The 13,185-nt window shown below is 56.8% G+C and overlaps 1 protein-coding gene across 4 annotated transcripts; it reads right to left on the reverse strand.

Moving 5' to 3' along the window:
- Positions 1-2,292: 2,292 nt before the first annotated feature.
- Positions 2,293-9,616, reverse strand: MIIP (migration and invasion inhibitory protein). Of its 4 annotated transcripts, none has more exons than XM_047727970.1 (11): positions 9,519-9,549; positions 8,578-8,757; positions 8,130-8,317; positions 7,545-7,880; positions 7,039-7,123; positions 5,028-5,136; positions 4,895-4,947; positions 4,139-4,268; positions 3,920-4,016; positions 2,902-3,036; positions 2,293-2,630 (listed from the first exon to the last, which is right to left on the reverse strand). In XM_047727970.1, exons 3-11 carry the CDS (start codon positions 8,241-8,243, stop codon positions 2,553-2,555), a joined length of 1,137 nt encoding a protein of 378 aa, XP_047583926.1. In that variant the 5' UTR covers positions 8,244-8,317; positions 8,578-8,757; positions 9,519-9,549; the 3' UTR covers positions 2,293-2,552. The 4 variants fall into 4 exon arrangements, with proteins under 4 accessions (XP_047583926.1, XP_047583927.1, XP_047583923.1 ...); XM_047727971.1 differs by lacking the exon at positions 9,519-9,549 and adding an exon at positions 9,331-9,512; XM_047727967.1 differs by lacking the exon at positions 8,578-8,757 and having other exon boundaries at positions 9,519-9,616.
- Between the last annotated feature and the right edge of the window lie 3,569 nt (positions 9,617-13,185).

Here is a 13,185-nt window from a genome sequence, read left to right on the forward strand (position 1 = left end):
CAAACATGAGGCTCCTTCAGCTCCAGGAAATTAAAGCCTTGACGCAGGTGGGAAACCAGGCGGGAGGAAAACACCAAACCCTGAATACGGGTGAGCCACTACTTTTGAGAAAACAAAACAAAACAATCCAACTAAGGAAAAAAAGACCCCCTCCGCTCTCACAAAATTACATGCCAGCAGGGGAGAGAGACACAGAGCAAGGAAGCTCATGATCAGGGACTTAACCTATAGGGCCGAGATGGACGAGAGTGGGCAAGAGAAGCGTGTGACAGGGGGCAGGGGGGCACCTGAGGGACACAGCAGCTGAGATGTGGAAGGTTAAGGGACAGGAAGAGATCTGGGCGATCCTAAGGGGGGGGCTGCAGGCTGAGTGGAGCGGGCCTGGGAGACACGAAACTCTGTCCAGGGGTGGCTCAGTCGGTTAAGCGTCTGCCTTCGGCTCAGGTCATGATCTCAGGGTCCTGGGATTGAGTCCCCTGTCTGGCTCCCTCCTCAGCGGAGAGCCTGTTTCTCCCTCTGCCTCTGGGCTCCCTCCCTATCTCTCAAATAAGTAAATAAAATCTTTAAAAAATAATAAAATGAAACAATTTTTTAATTAAAAAAATAGCCTTTTTTTGGTCTCATTCTAAGAAGCAAATCCTTTCACATTTGAACATCTCTGAAATTAGCGCGATCTCACAGCCTGAGCGGCAGAGCTTAGACCCACTTTTCCCGGTGGCGGACAAGTCTCTGACTGTCAATGGGTCACAGTGTCGGGAGACCATGGGTGTGGTTTCTCGTACAGAGGAGTGACTGGAAGTAAACTGGTAAAACCTACATTTTCAAAAGAATTGTGTTTCCAGAGAAACCACCTACCCTGAGGCTTTCATGGACCCAACAGGGCAGTCAGGACTTTGATGGGAAACATCTGTCTCGGTCCAACTGTGGCTTTTCTGGGTTAGCTGAACTTCTAAGCTGATCTCAGCTGTAAATTTGTAACTTTTGTTTGGCTGAAGGTTTCCAGATTCTCTTTTCCCTCTGGCCAGAGAATTTCTAACAAAACCACTGACTCCCACAGGCCCTATGACTTAAAATGACATGTGAACAACATAAAAAAAAAACCAACAACAAACAAAAAAACCCCGAACAACCCAATCTAAAAATGAACAGAGCACTTGAATGTATGTTTCTCCAAAGAAGACATACAGATGGCCCACAAGCCCTAGAAACAATGTTCCCCATCACTCATCATCAGGGAAATACAAACCAAAACCACAACGAGATACCAATTCACACCCATTCGAATGGCTAGCATCAAAAAAGCAGAAAATAGGGGCGCCTGGGTGGCTCAGTGGGTTAAAGCCTCTGCTTTCGGCTCAGGTCATGATCCCAGGGTCCTGGGATCGAGCCCCGCATCGGGCTCTCTGCTCAGGGGGGAGCCTGCTTCCCTTCCTCTCTCTCTGCCTGCCTCTCTGCCTGCTTGTGATCTGTCAAATAAATTAAAAAAAAAAAAAAAAAAGCAGAAAATAAGCAGGGATGTGTACGCGGACAAACCGGAACCCACAGAAGGCCCTGAGAGCTGGGGGTCCACCAGTTCCTGCAGCAGAACCCCCCGCCTGACTAGCACGCGAACCATGCGCAGCGGGCAGACCACGCTTCCCCGGCGTCCCAGCTCCTGTGGAGGCCACAGGAGACCACAACCCCCGTTCCAGCCCTCTGAGCTGAGAAACCTCAGAAAAACCACGTGCCTCCTCTGGGCTCTGGGCCCCCACTTATGCCATTTTTATCCTACAAAACCAGGAACTGCATCATGTTCAACCTATCAGGAAGAAAACAGACACTGGCAACCCAGGAGGGGAGATCCGGACCCTCTGCCAACCTGGCCTCCAGCTCACCGCCTGGCTCTTGGCTTCCCTGTCTGTGCCTGCGGTGGCTCTGATCACCCATGGCTCCCAGCCTGGGCTGGAGAGGGCAGGGGAGGAGCCACTGGCCCAGGAACTTCAAGAGAGGCTCTCCGGCAACGGGCCCCAGCTTTAGGGACCAGGAAGAAGAGAACTCACTCACTCCCAGCTGTCCACAGCTTGTCTTATCCAGGGGACCAGCCTGAGACCCTGAGCCCCGGACCCCCACCTGGGAGGCTACCCACTCGGAGCTGGGAGCTGCACAAAGAGCCATGCCCTGGGCCATGGAATCACCCAGCCCAGTGCAGGTTGTCTCACGTGTCTGTCCCCAGGCGAAGGGAAGAGGCTGCGGCCAGGGCACCTCCTGGCCGCAGAGGGCATCCGCAGGACAGACCCAGCACACAAGGCCATCTGGAGCTACACAGAGTACTGAGCTTTATTTATAAACGTGCCACAGAATCATCTTCCCCCCGCTTCCCAACCCTGGAGACCCCACCTCTGTCCCCAGGAAGGAGAAAGGCCTGGGCCCATCCACCTGCCCAACTAGGAGGGTGGGACCCAAGTCCACCTCTAGCTGAGGCCAGGCAGGGCTCCCTTGTCATGGGTGCCCCAGCAGAGGACAGGGGTCACAGGTGACGGTAGGGGCTCTGTCCTCCTCCAAGTGGCCAGTCCTCAGGGCTTCAGCCAGGGGGCGCGCGGCTGGGGTTCTGACCAGATTGGGGTGAATGGCGGGACCCTGGCTGGCAGGGCCTGAATGGTAAATGGGGAGGTGTCAGAGGGAACCAGTTGAGAGATCCCCCTCGGTTCCCACCTCATCCCCTTCTGGATCAGAGAGTCGGGGTCACCTTCCTGGGTGGGGTGCAGGAGCTGGCAGGGAGCAGGACAGCCTAGAAGGGTGCCATGGGCTGGGGGGACAGGCCCCTTCCAAGAGATGCTTCTGGGCTCTGTAGTCCCTACCCCCAGCTGCCCCCCAAGGCCTGCTCCAAGGCATCTGTCCCTCCTGAGGCACCCTGGACCATACCAGGTGGGAAGTACTGGCAGCTGACAGCTTCTGGTGCTGGGCCTCGGAGAAGACACAGGACCAGAGGTCCAGGCTCTTGGGGGCTGAGCTCTTCTCAGACTTCGGAGGGAGAATGTCCCAGCCCAGCATGCAGTGCTGTGGAGAGCAAGGGGTTAAGGCACCCAACCTGTGGCAGGGCTACCTTCTGAGGAGGTGCACCCCAGGGAGGGGGCTACGTCCCCCCAAACAGTCATGACGTGCCCTGGGGACTGAGGCTCCCCCAGGGCAGGCCTGTGTCCACACACTGGGTTACCCCAGGCCTTCCTTTCACTACTGACCCAGGCCCTGGGCCCCTGGCCTGAGACAGAAGGAGGGAAGCCCGTGGATGCTGACAGAGCTCTTCCTGTGTGCCAGACTCTGCCCCATGCCCCTGACATGTACTGATTCACTGAGGTGCCCCACTCATCCCACCACTCTGAGGACTGTACGCTGTACCCATTTTACAGATGAGCAGACCGACTTTCCTCCCATAATCCCAGCTCCCCCAGCCTCAACTGAGAGTGGGGTCCCCACGGACCCCCCGCCCTACCCAGGAGACACAAAGAACGCTTCCATGGGAGGCACTAGGAAACACAAGGACCTGGGTTCAAATCCCCACTCTTCCACCTGCTGACCCAACACCTGTCACCTCCCTCTGCCTCAGTCTCCTTATCTGTACAGTGGGATGGCAACAGGGCCCGCAGTCTTGGGGGCTGGGAGGGCTCCATGAGCTCATCCTAACAATGCACACAGCACCCTAGAGCTCAATCTGTGAGGCTCGTGTGCATGATGTGAGCAGCAGGCAGATGCTTCTGGAAGTGTTGGGGGAGGGCGAGGAACAGGGAGCGAGCACAGTCACAGGTGACGGAAGGAGCCCAGGACCTTTGGAGACCCGCCTGCTCGCTCTCCTGGTGCCCAGCCTCACTCTCTGGGCCCCAGGATCCCCCTGGGGGCCTGGGCTCGGAGCCCAACTCCACCCCCACCCCGAAGGGCAGCTCACCCGGGGCAGGGCCAGCGTGTCAGAGGCGTCGAAGCTCTTCCGCCGGTGGATGCGGTACCGGTGCGGGGGGTCCAGGATGGACAGCGGGACGCTCACCCTGCAGGGGGACAGCGGACTGGCTGCTAGGGGGCCCACCTTGCCCTCCCGCAGGCCGGGCAGGCCTCAGGCTCGGCTCTTCTCCGGCTGCCCCGAGGTGTCCTACATGCTCGGGCCACTCACCTGACCTGCGCCGGCGCCACCAGAGTCTCAGGACGCTTCTGGTCCCGAGGGGCCCGGCACAGGCGGCAGGGGGTGCCGGGATCAGACGGCTCCAGAAACAGCCGCCGGTTGGCGCGGTAGTGGTACACGCCTGCGGGCCGCGAGAGGGAGCGCCTCTTCTCAGCGGGGCCCCCAGATCCCTGCACGCCCCCCGCCGCTGCCCCCAACACACAGGCCCGCCAACACCCCCCCAAGGCCACATGCACAGGCGCACACGTACAGAACACGAACACGCACGTGCGCCCCAGCAGGACACACATTTGGATCTTGCACACGATCGCAAACAGGAGCCGTGGCTTCATACAGTCACGCTCACAGACACACGTGCGTGTGCCCAAACGGGTCATCACACGGGGGACGCACACACGTGTTCACGTGACCAGCGCACGCACCGCACGCTGCAGATGTGAACCCAAAGCAGAGACTCAGGCGCTCGTGTGACACGGCCGGCGCCCCCACCTCCCAGAGCGCGGGCAGCAGAAGTGGGGGCGCACGGGAAAGCAGGCGGCCGGGGAGGGACACAGGGCCGGCCCTAATCCCCACAAGGCCTGGCCTCCGCTCCCCCCACCCCACTCCCCAGCCCCCATCCAAGGCTTGCCCCATCCTGTCTGGACCTCAGGCCCCCCTCCCGGAGTCCCCAGCACCCCAGCTGCTCTCCCAGGCGCCGGAGACCTCACCGGCCAGGCTGCGGGGTGCCTGCCGAGAGCTTCCACTCACATTCATGGTCCTCCTCCACGCCGCTGCTCTCCCGCGGGCCGAGAAACTGGGGGCTGTGAGGGGAGAGGGGTGAGCAGGCTGGGCAATGGGGGTCCCCCAGCCGCCCTGCCCACCCCTCGGCACCCCTGCTCACTCAGGGTCACTGTTAATGCACAACTCCTTGTTGGCTTCCCGGAAATCCTGTAGCTTCGAGAAGAAGGCCTCGGGCTTGCTGGTGATGGGTGAACTGCTGTCCAGAGACCCTGGAGCGGGCAAAGCACCGGGAGCTGCTGTGTGGCCACCGGCCGAGATTCAGGGGACTCTTACAGCCCTCCAGTCTGCGCTGCCCCTACTCTGTCTCGTAGAGACCTGGAGGGGACGCGCCACTTGCTGTGACTTCTGTTCCTGTCTCTGTGCAGGTCTACCCTCACGCACTATCATCCGTGCAAAAAATATTAAAACAAAAAATAATTACAGAGCCCCTCCTAGGGGACGCAGTTTTACGTGCCATGGGGAGAGGAGGGAACTAGACAAAGCCCTGCCCTCAGGAGCCTTACAAAAACGGTGGCAAGGGGGGCACCTGGGGGGAGCTGTTGGTTGGGGGTCTGCCTTTGGTTCAGTCATGATCCTGGGGTCCTCGGATCGAATCCCACATCAGGCTCCCTGCTCAGTGGGGAGTCTGCTTCTCCCTCTCCCTCTGCCCATCTCCCCACTACTTGTACTTTCTTTCTCAAATAAATAAAATCTTTAAATAAAATAAAGAGAGAAACATTTCATCGGGGTAGAAAATAACAGGTTGCAGCTTTACTGCTGAGCAGATGTAAGACTTTGTGAAGTGGCTCAGAGCTGGCGGCTCAGCCCTCTCATCTGTCCACGGGGACAGGGGACAACAGCTGCACCGGCCTCATCAGATCATTGAGAAGAGCAGAGGAGTTAACAGGAGCAAAGCCGAGGGAAGCTCATGGAACATTGCACATAACAGGCCTGAAACAGGCGCCCCATAAAACCTATGCTCCTCACCCTTCCCAGTGCTCGCATGCTGGTGGGACGGACCGAGGAGGGAGAGACGAGAGACGAGGAGGATTTGGGGATGGGGCAGAGCACACAAATGCAGGGACAGGCCCGAGATGGGAGCGTTCATCCCCCCTCGGGAAGGAGAGCGAGGACAGGGCAGGCAGGAGGCGGGTGTCTCCACTTTCCAGAAACAGAAAGCAAGGCAGTGAGCTGACAGGCCGGGAAATTCTGGAGACAGGGCCTGCGTCCCCACCACCCCTGGGTCCCAGCAACCCCATGGAGTACCTGCCTCGAGAAGTAACTCAGCCTCTCTGTGCCTCAGTTCCCCCTTTATGAAATGGGAAGCCAAACAGCAGAACCTCTTATGGCCGTTCACTCATGCATTCAACAAGGGTTGTGTGAGGGCCTACTGTGCGCCACATGCCTCTAAGCCCGGGCTCAGGAGATACAGCAAGAAGATGGCTGTGGCCCTGCTTGAGTGAAGCTTATGCTCTACTGGAAAACTCAGCTAAGAAACAAGGAAACAGGACGATTCCTGAGAACAAATGATATGAACATACAAATGACTGATGCCACAGGCAGGGATGTGGGGGTGGGTTCGAATCCCCACTCTCAGGGTCAGAAGCCCCTGAGCTGAGCCCTCAATGATGAAAAGCAACCAGGGAAGTACATTCAGGCAGTGGAAACGGCAAGTGCAAAGTGCAAGTGCAAAGGCCCTGAGGTAGTCGTGGACCGCACAGAGGCCTGTGAGGCTGGAGCAAAGAGCCAAAGGCTGATAGTCAGAGATCATGTCACATGGCTAACTGAAGCCAGGTCTTACCTCAGAAGTCTAGAGAGTAAGTAAGTCTAGACAGATTTTGGATCTTATTCCAAGTGCTAATTACTCTGATTCCCATGTTTAGAAATTCATTCTGGCTACCATACCAGAAATGGATAGTTAGGGGGGTGGACAAAGTCAGAGGGAGACCAGCCCAGCCACTGAGGCTGCTGGGGGCGGGGGTATGGGGCATTAAGCAGTTCGATGTAAAGAGATGAGATGCACACAGAGTTTTGGAGGGCCCTGGCACCAATACACTCTAAATAACATGGCAGCTCGGACTCCTTCATTCGGCACCGGCAGAGCTCGGGCAGGCTCAGGGAGGTGGGCATACCTGCAATCCAGTCGTAGCCTAAGTACGGCCTGAGGCGCCAGCTCCTGTCAGGCAATGCAGCCTCCTCACTGAACGTCACTCTTGACTGAGCAGGGAGACAAAGAGGGGCAAAGGCTAGGCATGCAGGCCCAGCCCGGAAGGAGGCCCCACCTTGTGGGAAGGAAAGGGGCCATGTCTTAACTTATACCCTGACATGGGCCCCAGGGCTCAGCCAGGGGCTTGGGAGTTGGAAGATAAGAGTTTGGCCCCCAAGCCCCCCTCTACGTGTGACTCTGAACAAGCTTTGCCTCTGAGCCTTGGTCTTCCCATCTGTATAATGGGCTTATCACCTTCTTCGCAAAGTGCTGAGAAACAACAACCAACCACCACTTTTTAAGCGCTTCCGTGGAGCCGGACATGACTCAAGGTATCTCCAGGAAGCCTCCCACCCTGAAGGGAGCCTGCCAATGAGTACTTTGTGAGACAGGGAGACTGAAGTTCAAGGAAATGCTGTTCTCCCATGTTACCTTGGACAGCCTGCTTTGCTGATCCAGGGTGGAGCTCTGGGCCTGGGACTCCTGAGACCCTGGACTGTCCAGCTCTGCTGAAACCTCTGGGTCATCTGGGTTTGAGATGGCCAGCAAGGGTGCCGAGTAGGGCCTCAGTGAGCCCAGGGATGCCTGGTGTCCGTACTTTGCAGATGGCAGAGAGAGCACTCCAGAGTTGGTCCCATCAGACCAGGATGTATCACAGGGATCACCCTCGTGGGCGTCCTGTAGGCTGGAGGCTCTGAAGGCCATTAAAGACGTCTCCTGGGACGATGGTGTCTGGGAGTCATAGCTGCTGGTGGAGTCCAGGGCTGACTGGAACAGAGAGGACAGGTCACCCAGGGAGCAGCCCAACCACCCACCCAGCTGACCTGCTCTAGGCACAAAGGCCTGGATCCTCAATCCTCATCCCCGCTCTGGCCTCTGCAGTGTCCCAGGCCAGTCCCTTCTTGGCTGGGCCTCAGTTTTCTCTAAACTGGATGCGTTGCACAGGAGGCCTGGGACCTGCCTAGTTAGGCAGCCACTTCCACACCTGCCTTGCGAGTTCTCAACGTGGGTGCTCACCTTTGAGGCCGCCTTGGCCACTGACCGCCGCACGGCATCCTGCCCGGCCCACAGCTGCTTCAGGAGCGCCAAGTTGAGCTGCCGGAGCTGCACCAAGTCCTTGGTCTCCACCATCCCAGGTGTACGGTGTGGCGTCCCCCTGGGCTGCAGTGTACCCTCGGGCTGGGTTCCAAGCCCAGCTCTTCTACCTAAAGCGAAGACAGCACAACACCAGCCAAGGAGGCTGGGTTCGAATCCCCACTCTCCTACTTCCTAACTGTGAAGCCTCAAGCAAGTTATTTAATCACTCTGTGCCTCAGTTTCCTCAACTGCCAGATGATAACAGACCTCCTGAGATTACGCAGGGATTAAACGAGGTAATGCATGTTAAGCCTTAGTATGGTGCCTGGTAAACAGTGAGCATTCAACAAATGTCTATTATTAAACAGACCAGAGTGTGTTTACTTACATGCCCCAAAGGGAACGATCCCCCTTTAACAACCTTAACTATGACATTAGTTTAATTTGTAGAAAACAGTGAGGGCAAGACTACAAATATAAGTATTATAATTTGTGAATCCGACACAGATCAGGCTTCTGAAGAGAAGCGTCCCTCTGTCCTGCCCACCCTTCCATCTTCCCCTTCTTTCTACAAATGAAGAAACCAAAGCTCAGAGGAATTAACCAACCTGCCCCACGTGACACCGCTAGTAAGTGACAAAGCCCGGATTTGAACCCTGGCTCCAGGACTCATGGTCACTCCAGCCTCTCCCTTGAAGCACAGAGGTGCCTGGGATGCCATCTCCTCCTCCTCCTCTCTCAGCCTTTTGCCCCCAGGGACCCAGACTCGAAGCCACACCGATGCCTCTAGAAGGAATTTCTGCAGGCTGGGGAGGGGGCTTCCTAATCCCCTCGGGGGTCCAGGCCCACGCTCCCCCCAGAAACTCGGTCTCCCTCACTGCGCACCAGGCCGGTTCTAACACCGGGTCCGGCCAGACCTTACTCTCAGAAAGCCGGCCCGGCGCCCCGCCCGCCCCAGCCACACCGGTCAGCTGTGGACCGCCCACACCAGGAGCAGAGGCCGAGCGAGGCCAGGCTCCGATGGACAGTGCTCCCTCCCCCCTCCCCCGGGCACAGACGACCCTGGGAGGGCGGGGAGGGTGCGGATGAGGGAGGCAAACATCCTGACCCGCACCACCCGGAGCCCCGGCCCCGCCCTCACCTGAGCGAAAGACCCGGGGTCACAGCCTCTTTCTCAAAAGAAAAACGGAGGCAACAAAACTGCCGGCGGGCTCAGCCTTCTCCTTCCTTCCCATCGCGGCCACCGGATCCTCCGCGGGGACGCTCGGGATGGGGGGGCTCCCCCCGAGTCCTTCCTCCCCACGCCAGCCGCGCCGCTCCCGCACTCACCGCCCGGAACCCTGGAAGCCCGCCGCCCGCCGCAGCTTTCGCAGCCAGGAGTTCCGCCCGGCCCACCCCTCGCTTCGCAGGCTGGGGGCGGGGCCCGATGCGGCCTCCCTGATTGGTCAGATTGCGGGCGGAGCGGGACGCTCCAGCGAGCGTTACTCCGCGTTCAGAAGCGGAAGTTTCAACGTTGGGGCGGGACCAACAGCGGGACTCAACAACTGATTGGTCAACGTTCGAGACTGCGTACTGGTCGTCGATTATAGAAATGGAGGCGTGCCCAGAGGGCGAACTCCGATTGGCCAGGACGGGGCCGCCCGTCACGCCGGATTTGGCGGCGGCAGTTTCAGAGTGTGGACCTGAAGCCGTTCGCAAATGGCAGAGCCCGGCTGCGCGAGGCCGGGCGGGAGTGGGTGGTCGGTGGCTGGAGACCCATTCTTTCCTACTTTCTTTCCAGTATTTGTCGTGCCTACTTTGTACCCAGAGGCACAGTGCCAGGCACAGGGAGGCCGAGAAGAAGGGAGAGAGAGGGAGAGGAGTGGGTTAAGCACCTGTAATCCATGCCAGCCCCGTTTTACGGAGAAACCCCAAAACGAGGTGGTACCAGATGAACTGACTTGACCAGAACGTTTTAAAACCAGTCAGTCTAATTCAGCAAATTAACAAGTAGAAAAAAAAAAGGATAGTAGTGAGGGAGGACGGAAGGAAGGGACTAAAGCAAAGGAAGGGGGGGACCAAGGGGGATGTTTCTGGGGTGCTGGACACGCTCTGAAACTGGGTTGTGGTGCAGGCTGCACAACTTTGTAAACTTGCTAAAATGGTTTGGTTGTACACTTAAAATGAGTGAATTTAAGGGTGTGTAAATTACACCTCAATAAAGCTGTGTTGTTGTTAAGTTCATACCCACTGCATGAGCCATTCTACTCCTAGACATTTACCCAAGTGGGAGAAAATTGTCCCTACAAAGATTTGCATATGAGTGCTCACAGCAGCTGTTTCCAAACACAGGTCAACATGTGTCTACCAAATCAGGGCATATCCATACAATGGCTACTATCCTGCAATAGCCACGAACAAACTATTGATACGCACAATACGGATGCATCTCAAGATAGTTATGTTGCCTTTAAAAGAAAGGGTACGCACCGTATCTTCCATCCGTATAGAACTTTAGGAAATGTGAACAGATGTGTAGTGATAGATCAGTGGGGATGGAAGGAGGAATGACAAGGGGGCATGACGGAGCCTTGGGGGTGATGAGTATGTCCACTGTCTTGGTTGTGGTGATGGCCTCATGGTGCATACATATGTCTAAACTTAATGTACACTTTAAACATTCAGTTTATTGTATATAAATTATATCTCAATAAGGGACGCCTGGCTGGCTCCGTCGGTAGAGCACGCAACTCGATCACGGGGTGGTGAGTTCAGGTCCTATGTTGGGCATAGGGCTTACTTTAAAACAAATAGATTAATAAATTAATTAAATTTCAATAAAGGTGTTAAAAGATGTGAAGCAGGACACCTGCGTGGCTCAGTTGGTTAAACATTTGCCTTTGGCTCAGGTCGTGATCCCAGAGCTCTGGGATGAACTGTGTATCAGGCCCCCCACAGAGCAGGAAGTCTGCTTCTTCCTCTCCCTCTGCCTGCTGCTCCCCCTGCTTGTGCTCACACTCTCCCTCTCACTCTGTCAAATAAATAAATAAATAAATAAATAAATCTTAAAAAAAAAAAAAAAAGATGTGAAGCGAGTAAAAGAAACAAATAAGAACTTGGTCTCGTTGGGCACAGTGTGTTTGCACTAGCTGGAATGGACAGCTGCCACTCCCGTGTCACCACCAGCCCCTCTCGGGAGTGGCCCTGAGGACAAAGATGAAGGCCAATCCTCCCAGTGAACACAGCTGTGCACTGCACACTTGGTCACTCATGCATAAAGAGGGATGAACGGCCCGAGGGAAAGGCACACACCACCACCCTGGGTGGTGGCAGGTGATCTGGCTGGTGCCTAGGAGTTTCAGGGAGAAAGTTTGGAAGATGGGGTCCCAGGAGAACTGGGGAGGGAGTAGGAAGATAAGCCAGTGAGCACCAATGGGAGGGGCACAACAGATGAAATCCGTGTCTCGCATTTCAAATCCACCCATCAGAGATGTCCAGGGCAGGGGAGACAGTCAACCAACAGATGGAACGGGAGGCGTGCTGGTAGACATCAGCCAGCCTCCCTCGGCAGCCTCCCTGGTGCGGGTGCAGAGGGCCCAAGGACAGACAGAGCGGCCATGATGACAGGAGTGAAGCGGCCTGGGCTCCTCTCCTGAAGGCTCCGGGAGGTCCCGAATGCCTGGTTTGCCAAAGCAAGACCAAAGCTGAGCCCTCTGTACGCCATCTCCAAGGGACCAGCCAGCCACTGGAAGCAGGTGGATTGCATCTGACCTCCGTCTGCCCTGGAGGGGGCAATCTGCACTTACTGAGATTGATGCTAATCCACATACGGTCCCCCCTGACCAGTCTGTGTTTGGGGGGGGCTCATCCCGACCACCATCTGAGGGCTTTGGATTCCCCGATGTAGTGACGTGATATACACACAGGGGCTCACACTAAGGGACCTGTTTTTGGTAAAATGTGGAACAATGTGCTTGTGACCAAAGGACCCACTGATCTTTCCAGGAACACCAACACCCACGTGGCATTGCCTGGAAGGACCAAGCTCAGGGACCATACCTCACAGCTCTGCTCTCTGAGCAGCTGAGATAGGCCACCGTGTCCCCTGTGGCTAGAATATTCGGGGACAGGAAGCAGAGGGTGTAAATAGAGGCCCTTCCCTCCAGCACTCCAGTGACCCACTTCTGGACTTCGTGTTTCCTGTGCCTGGAGGCAGGAAGCTTCTGCTGAGGGACACGATACAGTCCCATCAAACTTGAAGATGTGGCCATCCCCCGGTGGCTGTGCCTGTCCTGCTGGTGGACCAGGGGACAGAGTCGCCGTGCTGCTGGGGAGAGATTCTGATCCCCGTGAGGAGCCAGGGCTGCTGCTATGCGGTGGGACAGAGAACTGTCAGGAACACCCTCAAGTGTCTGTCCCTTGGTGCCTCTACACCCACTGGTACCAGCAAGCGGCAGTCGTGGCAATCATGGCCCAAGCAGAACCAGACGGCCAAGGGCTCGGGTCCCCTGGGATGAAGTCTGGATCACCCCACCAGGAACCGGCGCAGCTGCGGCATAGGCTAGGACAAGGACAATCCAGAATGGGGATGGACGATGGACAAGCTGGACCAGCAGGGCCTGTAGCTTCGGTCACTAGTCCCCCAAGGCAGACACCGTGCTGGCTACTGCCTCACAGGGCTCTGGCAGGTCAGACTGAGACCTCCCCTCCTGGGGAAGAAGGGAGGGAAGACAAATGCAGCTCTGAGTGATCTGGGGGATAGAATTTTCTACATAAACCCTCTCCTCCGCCTCAGACCCTCTTGGTCCCACTTGGGTCTGTTGCTCCAGCTCTGCCAGGGCTGAGTGATGCGGGGCAAGCACGACCGGCCCCACCGCCCCCCAGCCCACGCCCGCGCCCCTCACCTCTGCCACCCACCACTGACCCGTTTGGTGGCCCAGCATTCATATATGCAACGCAGAAATACTCAGTGTCCCAAGGGGCAAATCTTCAATCAGTGGGAAGAGACAAATAGTGG

Source organism: Lutra lutra, chromosome 4, assembly GCF_902655055.1.
Source record: "Lutra lutra chromosome 4, mLutLut1.2, whole genome shotgun sequence".
Taxonomy (NCBI): domain Eukaryota; kingdom Metazoa; phylum Chordata; class Mammalia; order Carnivora; family Mustelidae; genus Lutra; species Lutra lutra.

What these genes read in the sequence shown, in the direction of transcription:
- MIIP (XM_047727967.1), bottom strand. Translation starts at nt 8,243, where the DNA reads ATGGTGGAGACCAAGGACTTGGTGCAGCTCCGGCAGCTCAACTTGGCG. An exon ending in AGCAAAGCAGGCTGTCCAAG is followed by an intron (nt 7,124 to 7,544) that starts GTAACATGGGAG and finishes CTCCCTGCTCAG; the next exon opens with TCAAGAGTGACGTTCAGTGA. An exon ending in AGGCTACGACTGGATTGCAG is followed by an intron (nt 5,137 to 7,038) that starts GTATGCCCACCT and finishes TGCCCGCTCCAG; the next exon opens with GGTCTCTGGACAGCAGTTCA.